We start from the raw sequence: 24,780 nt of genomic DNA, 5'->3' as shown, positions 1-24,780 counted from the left end.
ACACAATATAAGCGGTCTACATATAAGTAGTGCGATCCTCCTGCTTGCAACAGTCATTACACAATATAAGCGATTGACATATAAGTAGTGCGATCCTCCTGATTGCAACAGAGTCATTTCACAATATAAGCATTTTACATATAAGTAGTGCGATCCTCCTGCTTGCAACAGAGTCATTACACAATATAAGCGGTTTACATATAAGTAGTGCGATCCTCCTGCTTGCAACAGTTATTTCACAATATAAGCGGTTTACATATAAGTAGTGCGATCCTCCTGCTTGCAACAGTCATTACACAATATAAGCGATTTACATATAAGTAGTGCGATCCTCCTGCATGCAACAGTCATTTCACAATATATTCGTTTTACATAAAAGTAGTGCGATCCTCCTGCTTAAAACAGTCATTACACAATATAAGCCGTTTACATATAAGTAGTGCGGTACTCATGTTTGCAACAGTCATTACACAGTTTAAGCGGGTAACTATAAGTATTGCGTTCTCCTGCTTGCAACAGAGTCATTACACAGTATAAGCGGTTTACATACAAATGGTGTGTGTTTTTGTTATTTATAAAAATCATTACACATTATATACGGTTCACATATAACAATGCAGTCCAACGGTTTTTGCAATAGTCATTTTACAATTTACGCGATTAACACATAATCAATGTTGTCAATCTTGATTTGCTTAATTCATAAGACAATCTACCTGATTTACATCTAAATCATGAAGATTTCCTGTTTTGCAACAGTCATAACACAATCTACGCCATATACATATAAGCTATAAAGTCATCCTATTTTGCAACAGTCGTAACACAATCTACGCCATATGCATATTAGCTATAAAGTCATCCTATTTTGCAACAGTCATAACACAATCTACACGAGTTACACATAAGCAATGTTGTCATCCTGTTTCATGACACAATCTACGCGTTTCTACACGTATCTTATTATTTTTAGTGAGGCACCGCAGGTCTTGTGTTAGAAAAGTTTATATCTTGATACACCGTTGCTTCATTTTGTCTTTTTGGGCGTGGTTCAGGTATCGGACCGACACAGGCTTTCTGTAGATGGTTAATGTCCAGATCCGCGTAAATCAGACTGCTTTTCGCATGCTTTGACTGTAAAAGTTATTGTTAACTATACATACATGTTAACGTGATAAATATGATTGAATTAGGAATTATCAACAAATATAGATGTCAGAGTATACTAATACAAAAGCTTTTGATAGCAGTACTTAGCCTGGCCCTGTTTTAAGCATAACAGGTTTAAGAATCAGGATTCATTTTGCCAAGTTACAAGCTTATTTTGTTCTCATTTATTTTTCACAAAATGTACATATCAACATTAGTTCTGAATTCTAAACCCGTATAACAATCCTACTGTTAAGATAAGCATGTATACAAAACACAAACACACACACTCGCACACAAACACACACATACGAACGCACACATACACACACACACACACACACACGCACTAGCACTAGCACGCACACACACTTACACACGCGCGCGCGCTCACACACACCAAAGTGCAAGCATAAAATCACGCAAACACACACGCGTATACATACACGCACACAATACACACGCACGCACACACGTACCTATGATGATCACAAGCTTTATCTCAATTATAAACAAACACAAAGTTCATCGTGATGATCTATAAATTAATTTCCTTTAAAAGTCTTAAAACTCATTAAAAGGAGAATTGTAAGCTTAAGCTCTACCGCTGTGTTTATGTAGGCTGTAAAACAGTAAGTGGAATGAAATTCTTATAATAGTAACTATTTCCTTTCAAAATTATTTTTTTTTAAATTGCGTTGATGTTTGCCTCCAGCTAAAATACTACATTTATGGACCTAATTAACTACATAATGATAAACAATAAGTACAACAGAAAACTAATTACGACTGTTCATTTGCTCTGGAATACCTTCATAGCTGTGATTGGCTTCCGGGCCATCATTGAGTCTTCCCGTATCTTCAATTCGACATAATTGTCTTCGAAATCGTGAGCCGCATTCATATGCATTGATCCCTCAGGCATATCCACATATTCATTTGTATCATGAGAGTGGGTGGCTTCGATCGCTGATGTTACTGTTATAAAATATAATCGGTTGAAGTTGTTAGTCTAGCCACATAGTGTTCATTAAATTTTATGAGCTACGTAGACAGATTATTATTCATTTTATTTCCTTTTATCAAAATTCATATCCTTCATAGCAAAATTGAAATGCTTTCAATATACTGAGAAATCGTTCAGAATGAAAACAAAAATCAAAATATTTGTTTACATCGAAGAAAAATTTGTTTTTAAATGAGAAATAAGTGACATAAAACACACATATATATTTGGTTGAAATAAATGGAAATCTATCACGCCCAAAACTTAGCATATAAATTAATATTATTTTATACTGAATAGTATTTCAAAAAAGAATAACTTACCTTCTGCTTTGCCCGGATCACTATGTAATACAAATTTCACACACAATTACATTCGTATATGAAATTGTCTAGTTTATGAAATGAATTTCAACAAATGAATAAAAACGAAAGTTCATAGTTTGTTTGGGACAAAGTAAAAAGACGAGTTGTAATCGTAGTACTAACCTGGTTCTGCTTCTTCCTTTAAGCCACGGTGCCAGTGTTCCTGAAATGTGGTATGGATATGTGATCTTCTGTTAAAATAATCAATATTTCCAAAATAGATTTACATGTATTCACTAATACATGCGTTAGATTGTAAAGAATAGTCTTACGCGTCGACACGTACCTTGCCCACTCATAGTACTAATTAATGTTCTTCTTATTCAGAATAATTCAAAATAGAAAATAGAGAACCACTGAAAATGGTACTTACCTATGCGATTTGAGTGATATGAGAAACAGACGAACAAACGTCCTCAATAAAATTCTTAAATAATTAAAGACACTATACTACTTACTTGCTGACGCAACGAAAATACAGAGAACAACAAATGCTACTGTTCCTATCAAAATTGGCTCCAACGAAAACTTGAACGACCGTGTACTGTTGTCGCCTGTAATAGCGATCAAGAAACATGACTTGAAAGAAACATGACTTGAAAAGGCACCAGTGTCGAAAATATCTTTAAATCAAACTTAATCAACACAGAAAATAAACAATGTCAAATATTATGGACTTAGGTTATATGAAAAAGTTTGAAATACTCCATACTTGCAGCAGACATATATTCTTGGCGGAATTTAGTTCCATTTTCCCTAGAATTTGTTGGTTTTTCTTTCTTTATCCCACCTTTTGTCGCTATATTTGTACTTGACCCGCATTTCGTCCCGTTACATAGACCATTTGCACGTATTTTATTCATTGAACTACCTTTTAGATCGGTTTCGCCTGTCGTGGAATCAAAATACGGAGTACTATTCTGTACTTCATCGAGGGAAAAGGTCAAGGGTTGAGTAAGCACTGAAATGATGGAAACAGATCATTACAAAGAAACTTTAAAAACAAATATGTATTACTTATTAGTTACATTTGTTTGTGTTTATGTGACACATCTTGTTTCAGAATAAACTTTTTCAAGCGTCCCAATGTTGTAAAGAAGTGATATTTATTTGGAAGATTTATGTTAAGGTTATTACATATGGAGGATTGGATGCTCGTAAAACAAGTTGCTTTAATTGAATATTTGGTCATTTGAAGCGCAAAGACTTAATAATCAATTTCATTTGAGAATCTTATAAAAATATGAAGAACAAATAAATAAAAAATAATAATGATAATAAACATGTATAGGGAAAACTGCATGATTAAATGTATGAATTGAATTGTACACCATACATGAACTTACACTTTATGTTTAATGTTTTACAGGTGGCTTCTAAAAGTCCGTTAAACACAGAATTTTTACGACAACATATTTCCTTTCCATTCCAATTCTTGTCTATCTTCAATATCGAAGCTTTACAAGCGAATGGTTTTGACGTTTCGTCCAATATATCACTTTTAACAGCTTCAATGATGGCTTGATTGTCTACCAATATTTCAATCGACGCAGGTGGTCGTGCATTAGACACTTCGCAACTGACTGTCGTATTTTCATCGTGGATGTATTCTGGCATGTTCAAAATAGGATCCGAACCTTTCTCTAATTAAAGACAACAACATTGTATCCATGCATGCCATGGCATACAGATACAACTTATTTCAACTTGTAAAATGATTTACAAAGGATTACATATCAGAACTCTTGCTTCTTTTAAATACTTTATACACATTATAAAAAACAACTGGTGTGATTTGAACTAATACAAACTATTGAGAAATGACTATTACTCAGTTCTGCTCTTATCACAAAAATATATATGCGCAGCCACATTCCTCTTTGAGCAAAATAAAAATAGAAATTACCCATGTAAAATAATTTTGCTGAACTTTTCTGGTCGTGTATATAATTATCGTTAGAGACATTGCAAGTTACAATATCACCGTCATGGTCCCTCCAAGTGTTTACGTCGAGTCCAACCGCATATAACCCGGGCTGACTTTCGTCTTCTGTCATTGTAATTGCTTCACTCCCAATGGAAAGGGTCACATGAGTTTTTCCTGTCGTACGACTTGTGTTGCAATAAATGGTAGTGTTTGCATTGCCGTAAACACATTCATCCCGTATGGGTCCAATTAGCTGCTTATCTGAAACATGAGTGAAATGCTAGTTAAAATAACAATATTTATGCGAAAAACTACAGAAACAAGCTCAGTAGCAAAAACGTTTAAACATAAACCCGGTTTAATTGCACTGAGTAAACGCCAAAGACATAGAACATAAAAAAACAACAAGAAACATGGAAGAACAGCACAAAACTCAACAAACAGCACAATGTATACATACTATATATAAAAAAAAACTAGGTATGTTTATCAAGGATTGTTAGGTACCGCCTTGTAACGGTCAGTAAAATGTAAATGTACTGGGGGTTTAAACCAGTATGTGTGCACAACCTCACTCTTATCCAAGTCAATATGCCAAAGAAAATCAGGAAAAGTAAAAATATGTTCCATCTGTAATTATCGCTAAATTGAATAGAAAAAAGGAGCCGAGACTTACCTGTAGCATGTTTGTGTAACCAGTTTGTGCTTGATACAATTGATTCATCACACTTCAAAGCGTAACGCCCAGCTTTGCTCTCCGTGAAATTGTATATGTTTAGAGTGTACAAATAATCAGACATTTTTCTCTCTTTGTAAGTGTCATTTCGAAGATGTACGGGATGTTCAAGCCCATTCAGCCATGTACGTTCATGGTACAAATCGTTCTCTTTGACCAATGTATCAGGAGGATAATAACCGATTGCAACATGTTTTCCATATTTTACTTCAGGGGATAACAGCACTAGATTGCCACAGTTTGGACTGATTTCTGAAATTTTAGATATTTCAAGACGGAGATATATTTTTTAAGACAAATAAACGGAATAATGCAAAAGGAATGGTTTCGTTTACCGGTATAAAAAGTACCGGTAAATAAAGATATGTATGTGTATACATACCTTGTAAGTGTAGCTTCACAGTGTTTGATGTTATATTCTCATGGCTGCATTGAACATGAAATTTCGAATTATTGCAATGTTTATAAGCGACGAACGACATAGTATCATAGTAGACCCCATCGTCAAAAGTTGATCGTTCCTCCAAGCCATATAACGTTTGTAACCCGGCACCAAACTCCAAAGCATACTTCCAGACAATGTTTGAAATCCATCGATGTTGAGCGACAAATTTCAAGGTGACGTTTCTATTCATAAACGTTGGTTTCATAACGGTAAGTGTTCCACAGGAATTTGGTAGCAGAAGACCCTCTCCGACAAGAACTGGAATTAAATTGAAAAAGCATAATAAATATAGTACACCATTTCATTTTATGGCAAAATGATGAATAATGGTGTTATTTGAAGGTTGCGTTTCTGTTCTCAATCTGTTTCGTTATTGTTCTTGATCCACACGGGATCAATTGACGACGTGTATTTCCTCTAAGCATTATGAATATAAATATATATAAAACTATGTATATATCTTAGATACTATTTATTTAATAAATATATATACATATTTTAGGAAATAAACAAAGTTATCGACTAGCACATTTTAATATCAAGGTCATTAAGACTGATATCGTCTGAGATTATTTAACACATAGCAAAGCTGCAAATTCTAAGACATATTTTCATTAAACATAGAGAGTTTTAATTTGATGTTCTTCAAGAAAATAAACAAATGTTATACTTTGTCAAAAGTAACACATACTTGTTTATATATTGAAAATGCTTACCAAGGCAACATAAAATAACGTAAAAACTGGCATCCATTTTGTACGTGCATTGATTGCTTAAATACAAAGATGCAGTATCATTATCAGGAACAATTATATATGAACAGAATAAAAAAATGACTTAAACAACTTTATTAATTTACGGAAGTTTACCACTTTCACATTCCGAGATTGTTCATTGAAAACTGTTGCTGACTATGAGTAATGGGGGATTGGCGTTTGATTGTTTGCCTGATATAGACATTTTGTTTGATATTTTTTAAAAGCTCAAGATTAATTTAAAATTTCTAAACAAGAACACAGACATGTTCTCCTGACGCAATAATAATTAAAGCCTAAGTAAAAAGCATAATGGTGGGGCTATAGGATGGGATAAGCATAATACAGAATGGAACCCTGCCAACCCTAAGTCATGATTTGAACCAACATAAATCCCTTTTAACATAAAATATTTGTAGCCGATATTATATACCGAATCGTATGTCATCTTGCATATGACAGAAAGTTTTTATTTAATTAAATGAAATTGTCGAAAGGGAGCATGACATTCTAATTAGGTTTTATGATGTTATTCTAGACCAGGAGGCACAAGTTGCCGTGAAGTTTAGCTAGAAGCCTAGGAATGTCGACGACGCTGTGTATTATACCGTGAACTAGATCCTGATGATGAGTGGGACAAGATGCGGAAATGGGCGCCAATCAGTATGATGTACGTGTGACGGTGAGCAGCCGGAAGAAGACAATGAAAGCAGGTACGGGATACCAGCGCGTGCTAATTAATCGCTTGCTTCAAAGGATTGAGAGGCTGGAGGAGGCGGCCGAACAAAATCGACGCAGTGGAGGGGTCAGAGCGTAAAATGCTACAACTGCCCGAAACGACAGGGTCGTTTTACAGACGCTTCGTGAAGGACATCGCAAAGATTTAGGGAGCATGGCAGCAAGGTAGTGGAAGATACTAGCCTCCTAAATTTCGAATCATAATTCCTACCCGGTCGACTTCAGGGCCACTGCAATGCGTTTTCAAGGTGTCCAAATTTACCAAATTTTAAACAAGTCCTTTCTTAAGTCTGCAAAAACATAATTCAAATAGAGTTGACACCTTTAATTGATTATCAAATGCCACTTGCGGGAATGTAATAGCTGGTCTGGGGTGCATTTCAATAAAGATTTTTAGCGTAAATTGAAATTATCTTAGTGTCATAGTTTCATTATTTTGTTACATTTTTGAGTGAATTGAACTCGAGTCAGCATTTAAAATGAACACCAAGTTGAGTAAATAAAAATAATCAATGTACATGTATTGTTAATCTTTATACAGGTTTACGATGATTAAAGTTAAATCTAAATTGATAACTAGAAAACAGATCTACCCTATTTGAGGAATAAGAAAATATGGCGCAAAATAAAGAACATAAACAAATATATAGTTTACATGACTCGATGGAGATAATTTCCGGGACAAGTTTAAACCTGGGAAATAGATCATCAGAATTATTAATAAACATTTAAATCGAAATAGTATTTAGTAAGTTTGGAATTGATATACAATTTGCGTATATGGGTCACTTCTGGTGACACTACCATACAGCTTAACCACATTGAAATAAACATAAAACGTTCATAACACACAGCACTGAGGAATACATTTTATATTCTTACATTGACTTGATGTAAACTGTGCATCTTGATTAATTTTACCTTTATGTTCAAATTATTTTAAACTAATATTTTATTAAAGGATTAAATAATGTTTAACCATTTGTTTAATATCCTTAGTTAGATACACTAATTTTCATTGAAAGGATTTAATCATGTTTTACTATTTATATCTAAATGTGCTAAAAACATGTAATAAATCCCAGTCAAGATTTGTGAACTTTTATAAACAAGTCCTTCGCATTTATACCAACTCTTCAGTTTCCCTGTAAACATGTCTTATCTGGAGGTCAGTGTTGTGGTTGATATTACAATAACAGTGAGTTCATAAACCTAAAAGATACCACAACACTTTTCAATCACAAATCATGAGAAGAAATGACCAATATATTGTAACACTGATACATTTTGTGGAACTATGACCAGATTTTTATGCTGGTTTTGAGAGTACATTTTTTTACTATTTAAATCAATTTTCGAATCATTTTTCTTTAAATCAATGAAAATGCTTCAAAAATGATGTCTAAACAGGTCTAATAACATGTAAATGGAAACCATATGTATAATAAAGCAAAAGCGTTAACTCTTTACAGACTCTAAAACATAAAATATCATATAGTCTCTGTTAAATGATTGACCGTTCTGACAATTTTTATAGTATTTTATTTTAGTGACAGATTTTACAGTTATTATACGCAAACAATGATTTGCTGATAAACTCTGGTGTGGCAGTGAATTTGGTACGATGCATTCTAGAAGAAACGAGCTGTTCTCTAAAACAGTAAATGCGTCCATCACCGGAAGTCATAATACCACAGAAATAGCTTGCACTGTAAAAAGAAAAGATCCGTGATGAATAAAAGAAAGAAACTAAAAACCAAAAAAAATGGAAATGAATTCAATTTTGGAAAAATCAACGAATGCCTGTGTTCTGAAGCATGATTTTTAGGATTGGTAATACAATCTTTGTCAGGTTTAAACATCCATAGGTGTACATTGTCATATTAGGTCCTAGGAAAGCGTCATAAGATGAGCAGACACTGGATGATCCGTTTAAATAAACATCTTCAACATGTTATAATGTTGCACGCCGGGCTAATTCGAAAACCCATCCAAAACCTTAACATTTTACGTTTGCACTTACACGCTAGTGTCAATAGCTAAAAAAATAATTTCTTCGATACCCATCGTGAAAATGATTTGTCGTTCACAGAGTTCTGAGTCAAACAAATAATTAATTTGTATACTCATGTGTACCCAACACATATTTTAAACAAGAGAAACGATAATTCATTGTTAATAACACATGTTAAAAGGCAACAACGCTTTTGGGGTATATAATGCAGTCGATCCCAGTCAGTCATAAAAAGCTTGACAAATAAAAGACAACCCATGAGACCATTTAAGAATCATTTAAGTCATAACCATCTACATCAATCGTTATTACATTGCTATGACATTCTTGACCTTCAGCTTTGACAGTAGACTTCCACTTATTCCCATTTAGATATAAAGTGACATTCCTGATGCTGAATTGAAATTAATTATAGAATCACAGTAAAAATCATTCACAGCAGGATCTGGCTGAAGGCCAACAAACGGTGGATCACTTATGTTCGACACAATCTTTCTCATAACTAACGTTCTAATCGCGATGACATTTCCCATATAATAAACTCTGTATCCTGGTCGTTAGGTTAGAAAACTATTGTCCAACTGAAGAAGGTCAACCGGTGCTAATGGTGGTAAACATTTGAATGAGGATGGCGAAAGCACTGCAAAATGTTTGAGAAATCTTATTCTCATAAAAATATTCTGAAAACGATACTGTAAATCATTATTGCAGCTTTTACATAGAACATCCACTGTTATTAAATTTTGACTAGGCATATGTCCCACTCCAATGATTGCAGCACAGGAGAGTTCGTCTTTAGGATTTCTCGGGTAATATTTCTGCAAGTAAACGTGCCACAAGCAAGATCAAACGTGTCTGCGGCAAGTGCCGGTCTTCCATATGACTTGCAAGGTGACAGCTGAATGGTTACAACACTTCGCCTGTTTTGGTACCAGATACACGAGTAGTTTACAATGCCATTGTCACTGCCATTGTAGGAGCAGGCAAATCGCAATGACGAGCCTTTTGTTATACTGCTAAATAGAGAGGTTATGGTTAACAATTATGCATCTGAACTGGATGTTTGTATTTGTTTTTGTTATTTATGTACAATTGGTAATTGTACGTAATCTACTCATTATTCACTGAAGTGATGCATGTAACTGGACGTGGCTTTGTCAGAAACATGAACATGAAGGCATAAATGTCAGCAAAGTATTAAATGTGGCAGTTATCTCGAAATTTGACCTGTTAACCACTCAAATAGCAAGGAGTCCATGGAATTGAATGTGTTGACCGCCTTTTGGAAACTAATGCATTACCAATTTAAATATTAAATGGGTATCTTCCATCTTGACTTTTGACGGACTGATCTGAAATTTATGGCGGTCATCTTTTGTTTGTGACCGATATTCTAGGTTTGGGGACCATAGATTAAAAAATCTTGTTTATAAGAAACCCGTCGAATAAAGGTTACCACAGCCTTGACCAACTGACTAACAATAAGCTGTGCGAACAACGTTTTCAAAAAATGTTGACTTGAACATGACGTTTGACATGTTGGGCAAAGAAATGATAAGGGGCAACTAAAATAATGTTTAGTAACTACGGTACTGCTGTATTCGCTTCTTTTCATCCCATTTTAACTTTTGTTCCAGTGTGAAAAATTATTAACAGGTTGGTTTAAAATGTATTTAACCAAGACACGTCATTGAAAGTATATTAAATTATTATAATTAGACCATGAAATAAGTTAGGCACTTTGTCGAACACACTTTGTGCCTAAGAAGCTTACAAATTAATGTATATTAAAACAATTTCAGGTTTGGCTGTTTTGAAGTGATCCATTTTGTCTCGAGGGAATCGTGTTTTAGGATGTTTAAAGGTACTTGTGGTGATAATAAACAATATGTTTATGAGAAATGAAATACCGAATGTCGATTGATTGGATAAGAGTGAGCATCGTCTAACATTTCTTTCCGATACCTCAAATAAGCATATGACCAATAACCTATTTATGTATAAATTGCGAGACGATGTTGACAATTGATTGGCGGAAGGATATTGGCGGGAATGGATGGGGTTTTTCTTGCTGTGGTTTATAAGATAGTTTACGGCGAAGTTCAAGACTTGATAATGCTTTCATTTAGCTACGATAGCGTTTATGTATTTACCCAAATTGACCGCCCTTGTACGATGAGGATTTATAGATTAAAATGTTTTTTAATAATATACACGAAGGGCTTTTTAGTATTACAGGCAAAACACCGTTGATGATTCTCGTTAAAACAAATAAGACTGGCAACCGTACACGTTAACACTGATGTTTTCTAAATACCTTAAGGTACACAGTGCAGAGAAAGACAACTAATAGAACGTTACATATCGGTAATATGCAAGCTAATCATATAGAGATAGTCTAACAATGGTTAAAATTAGTTTCGTTTCATTTGAAACAAGCATTTCAGTTTCGTCATCGCCTTTGTTACGAAAACGGTTGAGTTAGACAAATGGTTGTTTTGAATGGATGATGTGGACGCCGTCAGAACTCATGACATAAATAATTTACATTCCGAATCCCAAGATTTCCATCATCGGATACGTCGTTTTGCCCGAATTCAGAACTGCTTTTTTGGTAAAATAAAAAGCTGATAAATATACCCTTACATTATCTATCAATGTGGATGTTGCTATCAATGTCAATATTGAAAATACATTGCTTTAGCACATTGCTTGTTCATACTCGTTGCAATGGTGAAGTTGGTACAGTTTTCCAGGTCATTTGAATTTTTATAATTGGGCCGAAGTGTTTTAAATCTGGCCTAGTTTGTGAAGTTGGATTGTCATTCAGCGGTATGTTGTGTTCGTGGACGATTGGAATGTAAAATATTGATAAGATATACAAAACAAATGAAAAATGAAATCGATTATACACATACCATATATTATGCTGTACAATTTGTAAATGCTTGGCTTTTTATCTGCATTAGTTCTTTTTATCCGCAACTTTCATAAATCTTTGATGTGCAATAGATACTTATTACAGTTAAATAATGTATGTAAGGTATACGATGCCCACAACATGCCCATTTAATCGTGTGTGCTGTTGGTGATATTTACGGTGTGGTTAAAGGGGCTGTACTCCATATATGATATGATAACATAGCGAAAAAAAGAGAAAATTGTCGAAAACTGACATAAACTTGGCATCGATGTGTACAATGCATTGAAACTTATTAACTGAAGTACCACATAGTTTACAGTTTATTTAAGTTTAGCAGTTATTTCTTATTATTTCCATTAAAAAAGATAACTGGGTATGTCTAGCAGGTAGAATTTACTAGTATTCCTTATGTGTGATTGGCTAGTCAGTGTTATCACATTATTTTACCGAGGTAGGTGTATAATTTAATTATGTCACCAATTAAAAGTAAGCCGTGGTGGCTCAGTGGATACGCCGCTGGACTGCAATTTTGGCGACACGGGTTCGAACCCGGTCTCCGACACAAATTTATTTTTACATTTTGATACTTTTATTACAAATATGATATCAAAGCGTAACACATTCTATTAGATAATTGTCCCGAGGTTCGTTACAGAAAAAAACTTTTGTTTTGGTTCTTGTGTACAGTCCCTTTAAAGGTTTATTTCACATTTTAATTAGGAAATCATTGTTTCACTAACGATCTTAGTAAGTTCTAACATTTTTCCTAATACCTTTTGCCTGAATTCGTACCACATCTAACACCTCTGATATTTGTATTCAATTATGTGCACACAATAAAACTTACTTTATATTGTTAGCAATAATATAGCACCGCAAATACAATGTATTGACAATGCCGCTTACGTGCTTATTTTCTGCTTTTATTTTAATGACGTGCATAGACTCAGAGAACAATGTATAAATAAATGTGCAGTTCTATTTAGCTTGCCATTCGAAACTGTATTACCTGTGTATCAAAAAACAAGTTCTAAGTAACAGAAACCTCTTCTACTCCAATATTGACCAGGAAGCATTCATATAACTGATCTAAACGTTTGACGTTAGCTTTTGATTTATTTTGCACGCAAGCGATAGTAAACCCCTTCATAGAACAGAACAACGGCAATCATTGGATTGCACGAAATATATATTGTCGACTTATGTAAAATGTGACAATGTGATAGTGAAGAAACACTTTTAGGAGAATTTTGGGCGGCTTGTTCAAGGAAAGATGTCTGAAAAAGATGACAATGAACAATGACTACATGTATTTTATTTCATTTTTTCTTCTAATTATCGTACAATAATAATAATCTAATTTTCTGCATTCTCGTAAAGTGCTAAGAATAATCCAATGTGTGTGACTCTTATCTGTTTTAAAATGAGCCCTAAAAACGGAATACTGCTAGGGTATGTGAATTTAATCTGTAATCTGTAAAAAATGTTTCAAGTCAGTGAACGATTTGTACATAGAAAGCAATTATGTATAGCAATAAAGAGTACCGCTTGTTACCCAATTAGCCGCCACAGACGCGCAGGTCATGTATGCGACATATCTGAAGATTAGCTGGAACCAACAGATGTAAGACTTATTTCTCGTAAACCATCAAATTTAAATGATATCATACGCGCTGCTCACAAACGTCAACGTCAGAGGTTCGCCTTCCCAATTTGATGGGTCATCTGGAGACAACAAGGAAGATTGTCCGCCTGAAGACACCAAAGCTAAAACGTTTCCGTTCTAAATGTCTGTAGCTCAATAAGAAAAAGCAATACTCTATATATGCATCATTTTATAAATGATGTCAGTTTCACTTATGCTATGAAAATATGATGTAATATATACATGGAATAGAATTAATGTTGCCACATTATTTCGTCATACATTGGTGGAAAGGCATATATTTTAGTGCAAGTACAATACTAGAATTGTATTCTTGATAATCATCAGTCATACTCTTAACTCCTACAAAATCAAAGTACATGTACGAGTACATGCAAAAGCATTGATATCAAACTCAGTTTTCAGTAAAATTGCACCAGATGGCTATATTCAGGGTTCAATTTTGTTAATTTCCTTATGAACTTTCACAGAATGATGTAGCAAGTTCAAGTACAAAACTAAGGAAATTAAACATACAAAAGGGAAGAGAACTAACTGAAACCCTTCAACTCTTAATTATACATGTTTGCTACTATTTAACAAGCCAAATACAATACTTTTTTAAACTGCCATAACATTAAGGATTTCAGAGCTCGTACTTTTGTCACACTCAATCAATACTAGTACGAAAAAACAGGAGTAACTAATAATGACTTATTGGCAAATAGTATATTATTGTCATAATTTAATCTCATCAATACCAGTTGAACAATTTTCAAACTCCACAATTTGTAATATACTTTTATTACAATGTGCATACTTGTAAAAAGTAGAAACAAGCATATAATACAGCAATTATCACAAAAAAGATATTCATCAACGAACTAAAGGGGACGTAAAAAACTATTATTTCAACACTTTAAGGGTAACAGTGAATACCGGAGCGTGACGTTGCATGAGGTTTTAGATAATTCGAGAAACTTTATTAAATTAGTGAAATTCAATCAAATAAAATCTAATTTTTTTACTAAATAATGATTTTGATAATGAGTTTAGATATTATAGTATGCATCCTGAAGATTATATAACCTGTACTTCCACGTGTCCGTTAATACACATTTAACACGTTTTCTCAGGTAGCCAGTCCTAATTGTTTTGCCACAGTAGAATCCCAATCTACGATCGTTTGTCATATAAACAATTTTGTCTTCCTGGATTGCAACAGTCATTACGCAATCTTAACTATAGACATATGTATTCACGTGCATTACACAATGTTTGGGTTTAACTTTGTAAGCATTGAAGTCATGCTGCTGTGCATCAGTCAACACGCAATCTACGCGTTTTACTTATAAGCAATATAGTCATCATAATTTGTTTATATACATACTAGCAGTGCGAGCCTCCTTTTTGCAACAGTCATTTCACAATATAAGCGATTTACATATAAGTAGTGCTTTTCTCCTGCTTGCAACAGCCGTCACACAATATAAGTGGTTTACATATAAGTAGTGCGCTCCTCATGTTTACAACAGTCATTACACAATATAAGCGATTTACATATAAGTAGTGCGCTCCTCATGTTTACAACAGTCATTACACAATATAAGCGGTTTACATATAAGTAGTGCGATCCTCATGTTTGCAACAGCCGTCACACAATATAAGTGGTTTACATATAAGTAGTGCGCTCCTCATGTTTACAACAGTCATTACACAATATAAGCGATTTACATATAAGTAGTGCGCTCCTCATGTTTACAACAGTCATTACACAATATAAGCGGTTTACATATAAGTAGTGCGATCCTCATGTTTGCAACAGCCGTCACACAATATAAGCGGTTTACATATAAGTAGTGCGGTCTAACTGCTTGCTACAGTCATTACACAATATAAGCGGTGTACATATAAATAGTGCGATTCTCCTGTTTGCAACAGCCATTTCACATTATAAGCGGTACACATATAAGTAGTGCGGTCCAACTGCTTGCTACAGTCATTACACAATATAAGCGGTTTATATATAAGTAGTGCGATCCTCCTGTTCACAACAGTCATTACACAATATAAGCGATTCACCTATTTGCAACAGTCATTTCAAAATTTAAGCGGTTAACATAATATTATAAGGAATAAAGTCCACCGGTTTTTGCAACAGTCATTTGACAATCTAGGCGATTAACGTATAATCAATGTTTTCATATTGCTTTGCATCAGTCAAAATGCAATCCACACGATTAACATATTAGAAATGTTGTCATCTTGTTCTGCATAAGTCATAATACACTCTACCTGATTTACATATAAGCCATGAAGTCATTCTGTTCTGCAATTGTCATTAGTCTATTACACAATCTACACGAGTTACATGTAAGCAATGAAGTCATCCTGTTTTACAATAGATATTACACAATCTATGCCATATACTTAAAAGCAATGTAAGTCATCTTGTTTTGCAACAGTCATTACACAATATATGCCATATACATATTATTATCAATGGGGTAATCCTCTTTTGCAACAATCATAACACAATCTACGCCATATACATATAAGCAATAAAGGCATCCTGTTTTACAACAGCCATATTACAATCTACGCCATATACATATTAGCAATAAAGTCATCCTATTTTGCAACAGTCATAACACAATCTACGCCATATACTTTTAAGCAATGTAAGTCATCTTGTTTCGCCAGAGTCATGACACAATCTACGCATTACTACACGTATCTTAATACATTTAGTGAGGCCTCGCAGGTTTTGTGTTAGAAAAGTCTATATCTTGATACACCGTTGCTTCTTTTCGTCTGTTTGGTCGTGGGCCAGGTATCGGACCGACAAAGGCTTTCTGTAGATGGTCAATGTCCAGATCCGCGTAAATCAGACCGCTTTTCGCATGCTTTGACTGTAAGAGGTATTGTTAACTATACATATATGTTAACGTGATATATATGATTGAGTTAGGAATTATCAACAAACATATATGTTAGAGTTTACAAATACTAATCTTTTGATAACAGAACGTAGCCTGGCACATGTTTTAAGCATAACAGACTGAAGAATCATGTTTTATTTTACCAAGTTACAAGCTTATTTTGTTCTCCTTTCTGAATTCGAAACTTGTACAACAATCCTACTGTCAAGATAAGCATTCACACACACACACGCCCGCACGCACGCCCGCGCGCGCGCGCACACACCAATGCGCACGCATTAAATCAGGTAAACACACACTCGAATACATACTAGCACACATACACACGTACGCACACACGTGTGATGATCACAAGCTTTATCTCAATTACAAACAAACACAAAGTTCATCGTGATGATCTAAATAGTTTCCTTTCAACGTTTTAAAACTCGTTAGAAGGAGAATGTCTCTCAAATGATATTTTAAAAATAGTTAGCTTTAGTTCATCATGTTTAAAGGGACTTAAACTCATTTGATTGGGGCCATTCATACATAATGTTCTGGGCGTTTGTTTTTGAGAGACGCTACCGCTGTGTTTATGCAGGCTGTTAAACAGCAAGTGGAATGAAATTCTTATGGAAACAACTATTTCCTTTCAAAATAAATTTAAAAATTGCGTTGATGTTTGCAGCCAGTTAAAGTACTACATTTATGGACCTATTTATCTTAAAAATGATAAACTATAAGTACAGCAGAAAACTTATTACGATTCTCCAATTTCTATGGAATACCTCAATAGCTGTGATTGGCTTCCGCGCCATCGTGGAGTCTTCCCGTGTCTTCAATTCCACATAATCATCTTCCAAATCGTGAGAGGCATTCATATGCATTGATGTTTCAGGCATTTCTACATATTCATTTGTATCAAGAGAGTGGGCAGCTTCGATCGCTGATGGTGTGACTGTAATATAATATAATGGTTTGATGTTGTTATTCTGGCTACCTGATTTTCATAACATTGTCTACGTTACTTTGACAGATACTGTATTTCATTATATTTCTTTTATCAAAATGTATATACTAAGGGTCAAAATTCAAGTGATATGAAACTCAAACTCAACCGTATTGATTCATTTGAAAGTTAAATTTGTATTCATATGATAAAGAACGGATCCTCTAAAGTAACATAAAGACACATTTATGTTCGGTTGAAATAATTATTTTGATTTCGCTAAAATTAAAAAACAAATACTTTATGTATGAGTTGATGATTTCGCACTGTAGCATATTGAAAAACAAGATTAACTTACCATCTTTATTGTCCAGAGTCCTATATAAAACAGATGCACTTAATTTACATCCGAGCATGAAAATATCAAGTTATCAAACAATTTAGAATGAATTTCAATCAATGAATTAAGAACAACGTTCATAATACGTTTGAGACAATGTTATAAGACGAGTTGTTACCGTAGTTCTTACCTGATGCCACCTTTACCTTTACGCCACCCGACCAGTGTTCCTTTAATGGAACATCGATACAAGATCATACGTTAGGCTTATCTTAATTTATAAAATATGTTTACTAACTAAAACAGGCGTTAGATGGTATGAAATGACCGAAAACGTTACCCGTACTTCGCACAATATTAGTACTTATGCACTTAACATATTTTTCTTCGTTTGGGATATTGAATTCTTGAAAATAGAATACCGCTGAAACGTGTCCTGGGATCATGACTGTGTTGAATCAGACTGTGCCATGGTCAAAAGCAGTGTGACATACTGTCGAACAAACAAGCTCAATAAAATACTTATATAGTTTAAGATACTCAGATACTTACTTGCTAACGCAACGAATAGACCGAGAGCAACAAACGCTCCAGTTCCTATCAATATTGGTTGCAGTGGAAGCTTGAACGACCGGGTACTGATGTCGCCTGCAATAGCGATCAATAAACCATTACATTAACATTTATTACATTCCAAAACATAATCAAGTCACAAGAATTCAACCCAGAAAAAATATACACTTTCAAATGGTAAATCCAATGTTAAGGTTATACGAAAAAATGCGATTTTTCTTTTCAAAAATACTCATACCTGCAACAGACTCATGGCGTGGTTTAGTTCCATTTTCAGAAGCATTAGTTCGTTCGCATTTAATTATCCAGTCGTCGGTCGCTTCAGTTGTATTTCGCGGGCATTTCTTCTCGTTGCATATGCCACGGGTTTCGCCCGTTGTGCAATCAAAATACGTTGTGCCATTCCTTACTTTATAAATGGAAATATTAAGAGTTTGACCTTGCCCTAAAGGAATGGAATTAGATCATTACAAATATATCATCAAAAACATATGAGAATTGTTTATAAGCAACATTATGTGTTTGTGCCACAACATGGGTAAGAACAAAGGTATTCAAACCTTTCCATTATTCTAAGTTGTAAAGTGGCGTAACTTACTTGGAAGATCTATTGTAAGGTTAGTGTCCAAATTGGACAAGTTTTCGTCGCAAGTTGTAAAGCAATTGATTATTCCTATGCCAACCATCATTGCGGCCGAAAAAGTAGCATTTATATAGCTCTTGAATCCAATAGTCGTATTTTCTTTCCAAACCTTTGAGGATTCGTTCACCAACTGTGTGGTATTGGTTGACAAATTCACACCACAAGGAGGATTAGATTCCGTTGTAAAACAAGAAACATTAATGGACTGTCTGGTGGAGTTAGATGAAGCTGATGTGGCTTTCATGATCAGTTCAGTCGGCGAATCTAATAACAGAAATGTAGAGCAACTGAATAAATAGTTATGGATAGGGAAAAATGTTAAGCTCCGAACGCACAATGAATCTTATGAATGGAATTATTCACCATACATGAACTTACACTTTATGTTGAATGTTTTACAGGTGGCTTCCACATTTCCGTAAATTGTAGATTTTCGACGGCAACATATTTCTTTTCCATTCCAATGCTTGTCTATCATAGATATAGAGGCTTTACTGACGAATGTTTTTGACGTTTCGTTTAATAAGTCTTTTTGAATAGCATCAATGGCTTGGTTGTCTACCAATATTTCAATCACCTCCGGTGGTCGTACATTTGACACCTCGCAACCAACTGTTGTATTTTCATCGTAGATGTATTCTGGCATGATCAAAAAAGGGTCCGAGCCTTTCTCTAATAATTAGAAAACAACATTTGATCCATTCATACCACAACGTACAGAGACGACTTATGGTAACAGAGTACTAAATACATTTCCTATATACGCGAAATAGCACTGATTTCGAGTGCTTATTGACCCAAACACAATATATGGGGAAAAGTATCACATGTGAACTAGACAGTTAACGTTAGAAATGATGTTATTTAAAAATAACTAATATTGATTTATGCTTTAAGCACAAATGTTTTAATACTCAGCTATATTCTTTGAGAAAAAGAAGCCATTACCCATGTAACACAATTTTGCTGAACTGTTCAGGTCGTGTACATAATCATCGTTAGAGACCTTGCAAGTTACAATATGATCGTCATTGTCCCTCCAAGTGTCTGAGTCTAGTACAACTGTATATACTCCTCGATGTTTTTCGTTCTCTAGCATTGTAACTACTTTGCTTCCAATGGAAAAGGTCACACGGGGTTTTCCTGTCGTACGACTTGTGTTGCAATATATGATAGTGTCTGCATTGCCGTAAACGCAATCATCCAATATTGGTCCAATAAGCGGCTTATCTTAAAACATGAATGAAGTGCTAGTTAGCAAAGTACGCATGTGATCGCTCAGTCTTATACAACAAAAATAATCGAGACTTACCTGTCACATGTATGTCTAACCGGTTTGTGGTGTCTTCAAGTGTATATCCACATTTTAAAGCGTAAGGCCCAGCTTTATTCTCAATAAAATTGTAGATGGTTAGAGTGTACAAATAATCAGATATTTTCCTCTCTTCATAAGTGTCGTTTCGAAGATGCACGGCCTCTCTTAAGAACCCTTTCAACTTCAACCATGAACGTTCATTGTACGAAGGGTTTTCTTTGGCCAATGTAAGGTCAGAAGGGTAATAAGCTATTTCAACATTTGTTCCATATTTTATTTCCGGGGAAAGTAGCACCAGATTGCCACACGCAGACCTGATTTCTGAAATTAAGAATATTTCAACGTATCCGTATTTCTTTACTTTAGATGCAGAGTTTCATAAATGAAGACAGAAGGCTAATGAGGAATCCTTGACCTACGCGTATGCACATCATTTTACTTTAAATGCGATGCAATTATACACATTAGACGTTTAAAAATTACCAATAAGCATAAATATATACTTAAAGTAATATGCATATCTAGACATACCATTCAAGTGTAGCTTCACAGTGTTTGATGAAGAGTTGCCTTTTGCATCGCTACATTGAACATGAAATTTCGAATTATTGTGATGTTTATTTGCAATGAAAATCATAGTATGATAGTATGGCCCGTCCTCAACATGTTGTTGAAAATGTTCCTCGACGCATTTTACTGTATGTTCTCTTGTTACATCCCGCTCATTAGTGTACTTCCAGGCAATGTTTGAGATCCCTCGATGACGAGGGATAAATTTCAAGGTAACGGTTCTGTTCACAAACGTAGGCTTTATTATTGCCAATGAACCACATGAGCCAGATGCATCTCCAACGAACACTACAAGTACTACATTATAAAAAAATAAACAAATAATATAAAGACATAAACAACACAGTATACAGATTTCGTTTGCTAAAAAACTGGATATTATTTAAACCAGGAAACCAAAAAAGCAAAGTCGAAAGCAAATCTATATTTATTTTTATGTTATCTCGTGTAATATATAAATTACAGTAATACTATCCCTTCATATTCGTGTGTATAATTCAATACATATATATATACGAATATGAAGGGATAGAAGTACGAGAAGAAATTTAAAAGATCATCAAAGGTAACACATATCTATACATATCTAAAGCGCTTACCAGTGCAACATAATGGAACGTAAATCCTGGCGTCCATTTTGAACGCACTTTTTTTAATTCAAAACTTTTTCATAAGTATTATCATAATGATCAAATATATATGTGCCGTATTTGTGACGACTGATACAGAGTCTTCTATTCACGGAAATTTACTACTTTCACATCCCGAGATTGCTCTTTGAAAACAGTTGATTGCCATGAATCACAAAGGCTTGGCGTTTGATTGTTATTTTATTGCCTTTTATAAAAAACATACTTCAAACTCTAAGTAGCTCAATAATAATTAAAAAGAACAATGCAAAAGAAACAGAAAGTGTTCTCCGGGCGCCAATATAATTTAAGCTTTAATAAATACCAACATATTGACACCAGGGGCGGATCCATAATTTTACGGTAGAAGGGGCGTAACATAGGGGCATAAGCTTTTGATTTGCGCCCCCCCCCCCCCCCTCGAAACAAAATTATTTGGTATAAAGTGTTGGATAGGAGCTTTACTCCCCTAAAAAAATGTTTACAATTACTGGTCGGAAATGGTGTATATAGGGCGTATTCTATTACTTTTTCTCTTATATTGAAATAAAAAGTAAGCTCGAACGTTTATTGGGGCGCACCCTACGCACACACCCCTATGAACATTCATAGTACTAGTTTATGGTATCCTTTTGAACACGTTTACGTAAAATACGCACTGAAAAAATAGCGTGTAAATCTATAAGCATTATGTGCAAACATGAATCTATTGAAATGACTATATTGTTAATTCCAGGCACGGAAACTTGACAAATTGATTAATCATCCGTAACGTTCACACATTGCTTAAAATGGACTGGTTCAATCGGTTTTCTTGCCGGAACATAAAGAATATTATATTTCATGTTTGAATGTCCCTTGGTTATATTGAAAACCCATGAAAAACTTTTGTACTTAAATATAAATTGTTATTTAAAGACTAGACGCCAAATGGCAAGATGAAGAGCCCGTTAATAGAGACTTTTACACAGACATAAAGGTTTTCCATACATATGAAACACAGAATGACATGTAGTCGAATAATATGCGGAACCTGCGACACTACGATATACGAAGTTTTGTTACAAACAATGGGCACTTATCAAAGGCCATCTACATGAGAGAACGACACGGATGCCCATCGTCTTCAATAGGTTTTAACATTTGCCTACAAATACTTTCAGGCTATATAGATAAATCCAAACTCAGATAAAAAAAATGGATAGATGTTGGCAACACGGAAATCAAACAATCGCTGTTTGCTGGTGACACACCCTTCTTTTATAAAGGTTTGAAAATATCGTTTGAACTTTAATTAACAGATAAGACTCATTTTCAAAATGTCCTAGTCTAAACCTCAACACGAACAAGTCAATAATTTTGAAAGTTGGTATATTAAAAATACCATACATATTGAAATTTTGCAAATTTATATAAGTCTCTTTTATTTGGAATGTTCGGCAGCTCTAGGCATAAGACCTTACGGCCAAAGACAAAAACCAATAGACAAAAATATTTATAAAAATCTCGAAACATTCCTTAAAGCTGCACTCTCACACATTAAACATTTTGACATCTGTTTTATTGTTTTGTTTTCGAGCGAGTAATTTATGCGAAAAGGCAGGAAAACCAGTAATATTAGACTGCTGACAAAACATCGGATCGCAGATTTTCATATTTAAGTTCAAGAAATGACGTTTTATTCATCCGTTAGTAACGCTTTTAACCATTTCGAACCGAAATATAAAAATCTGAGATCTGATCTTCTGCTATCTGATATTCTGACTTATATTGATTGATTGTAGGTATTTTAATTACGCAGAAATTGGCTCATTCAAAGACAAAACAATTAAAACCTTGCCTAAACGGTAAATCTGTGAGAGTGCAGTTTTAAAACACTTAATAAATGGAACACAGAAAAATTACCATGTGGTCATAAGGTGTGCAGAACTTTTCAACCACAAGAATTTCAACCCCTATTTCAAAGCCTACCTGTCAAGAAACGGACCAGCCTTCTAAACTTTCAACCCCTATTTCAAAGACTTTTCAACGCCTACCTGTCAAGGAACGGACCAGCCTTCTAAACTTTCAACCCCTATTTCAAAGACTTATCAACGCCTACCTGTCAAGGAACGGACCAGCCTTCTAAACTTTCAACCCCTATTTCAAAGACTTATCAACGCCTACCTGTCAAGGAACGGACCAGCCTTCTAAACTTCCAACCCCTATTTCAAAGACTTTTCAATGCCTACCTGTCAAGGAACGGACCAGCCTTCTAAACTTCCAACCCCTATTTCAAAGACATTTCAACGCCTACCTGTCAAGGAACGGACCAGCCTTCTAAACTTCCAACCCCTATTTCAAAGACTTATCAACGCCTACCTGTCAAGGAACGGATCAGCCCTCTAAACTTTCAACCCCTATTTCAAAGACTTTTCAAAGCCTACCTGTCAAGGAACGGATCAGCCCTCTAAACTTTCAACCCCTATTTCAAAGCCAACCAGTCAAGGAACGGATCAGCCCTCTAAACTTTCAACCCCTATTTCAAAGACGTTTCAACTCCTACCTATCAAGGAACGGATCAGCCTTTTAAACTCCAGGTAGTTTTGATGGAACCTTATTTCCTTTTGGAGACTGTTCCATACCTGACTGGCATCAAAGCGGATAAAGTTCTCCCCATATTGAGTCGACCTTACTTATGGCACATATACACAGTTTTCATATCTGAGATTAAAATTACATGTCTTTAAAGCTACAAGGTTTTAAACATATTCTGGTGAGATACCGTACTGACATTTGTAGGTTTCAATAGCGGTGTATCTTACCCTGCTCAGATGCAATGTTGGCAATTCAACTCCATGAAGAAGATTTTCGTAAGTTGAGGTGTGATCATTAAAACATTTTAATGTTCTGTATTGAATCGTTTCAATTTTTTTCTGTGTTGATCTTGTCAAACAACAGAACTTTAGTCATTGGATCTGATAAAATATTTTAAGATAATATAAGCTTAGATTGTCAAAAATGTGCTTATTTTTTAAGGATATTCAGTTGCTTAGCTGATTTTTTGCACATTTAAGAAATCTGGCCATCCAAATTTAATAAACTATCTACTCAACGCCTATGTTTAACTTGCTCTAAACAAAACAAACAATGCT

The 24,780-nt window shown here is 34.6% G+C and overlaps 2 protein-coding genes across 3 annotated transcripts; both read right to left on the bottom strand.

Moving 5' to 3' along the window:
* Positions 1 to 647: 647 nt before the first annotated feature.
* LOC128234126 (uncharacterized) lies at positions 648 to 6,418 on the bottom strand. Its single transcript, XM_052948155.1, has 11 exons — positions 6,345 to 6,418; positions 5,566 to 5,886; positions 5,124 to 5,435; positions 4,427 to 4,708; positions 3,867 to 4,163; positions 3,233 to 3,481; positions 2,979 to 3,074; positions 2,644 to 2,683; positions 2,479 to 2,498; positions 1,961 to 2,127; positions 648 to 1,134 (listed from the first exon to the last, which is right to left on the bottom strand). The coding sequence occupies exons 1-11, from the start codon at positions 6,379 to 6,381 to the stop codon at positions 970 to 972; spliced, it is 1,986 nt and encodes a 661-aa protein (XP_052804115.1). The 5' UTR covers positions 6,382 to 6,418; the 3' UTR covers positions 648 to 969.
* An 8,079-nt stretch (positions 6,419 to 14,497) lies between these two features.
* LOC128233840 (uncharacterized) lies at positions 14,498 to 22,414 on the bottom strand. 2 transcript variants are annotated; one of them, XM_052947696.1, is made up of 13 exons: positions 22,306 to 22,414; positions 21,617 to 21,854; positions 20,979 to 21,314; positions 20,445 to 20,768; positions 20,081 to 20,362; positions 19,511 to 19,804; positions 19,088 to 19,396; positions 18,728 to 18,934; positions 18,469 to 18,564; positions 18,107 to 18,146; positions 17,935 to 17,954; positions 17,416 to 17,585; positions 14,498 to 16,615 (listed from the first exon to the last, which is right to left on the bottom strand). In XM_052947696.1, exons 2-13 carry the CDS (start codon positions 21,651 to 21,653, stop codon positions 16,451 to 16,453), a joined length of 2,280 nt encoding a protein of 759 aa, XP_052803656.1. In that variant the 5' UTR covers positions 21,654 to 21,854; positions 22,306 to 22,414; the 3' UTR covers positions 14,498 to 16,450. The 2 variants fall into 2 exon arrangements, with proteins under 2 accessions (XP_052803656.1, XP_052803657.1); XM_052947697.1 differs by having other exon boundaries at positions 18,728 to 18,898.
* Positions 22,415 to 24,780: the final 2,366 nt, after the last annotated feature.

Source organism: Mya arenaria, chromosome 5 (assembly GCF_026914265.1).
Source record: "Mya arenaria isolate MELC-2E11 chromosome 5, ASM2691426v1".
In the NCBI taxonomy this organism is placed as follows: Eukaryota; Metazoa; Mollusca; class Bivalvia; order Myida; family Myidae; genus Mya; species Mya arenaria.
The sequence above is the reverse complement of the archived record's forward strand: the minus strand, read 5'-3'. Positions and strand labels throughout refer to the sequence as shown.

What these genes read in the sequence shown, in the direction of transcription:
- LOC128234126 (XM_052948155.1), bottom strand. Translation starts at nt 6,381, where the DNA reads ATGGATGCCAGTTTTTACGTTATTTTATGTTGCCTTG. An exon ending in TAAAACATTAAACATAAAGT is followed by an intron (nt 3,482 to 3,866) that starts GTAAGTTCATGT and finishes CCATCATTTCAG; the next exon opens with TGCTTACTCAACCCTTGACC. An exon ending in TATTTTCGTTGCGTCAGCAA is followed by an intron (nt 2,684 to 2,978) that starts GTAAGTAGTATA and finishes ACCACATTTCAG; the next exon opens with GAACACTGGCACCGTGGCTT.
- LOC128233840 (XM_052947696.1), bottom strand. Translation starts at nt 21,653, where the DNA reads ATGGACGCCAGGATTTACGTTCCATTATGTTGCACTG. An exon ending in TGTGAAGCTACACTTGAATG is followed by an intron (nt 20,769 to 20,978) that starts GTATGTCTAGAT and finishes TCTTAATTTCAG; the next exon opens with AAATCAGGTCTGCGTGTGGC. An exon ending in GTTAGACATACATGTGACAG is followed by an intron (nt 20,363 to 20,444) that starts GTAAGTCTCGAT and finishes TCATGTTTTAAG; the next exon opens with ATAAGCCGCTTATTGGACCA.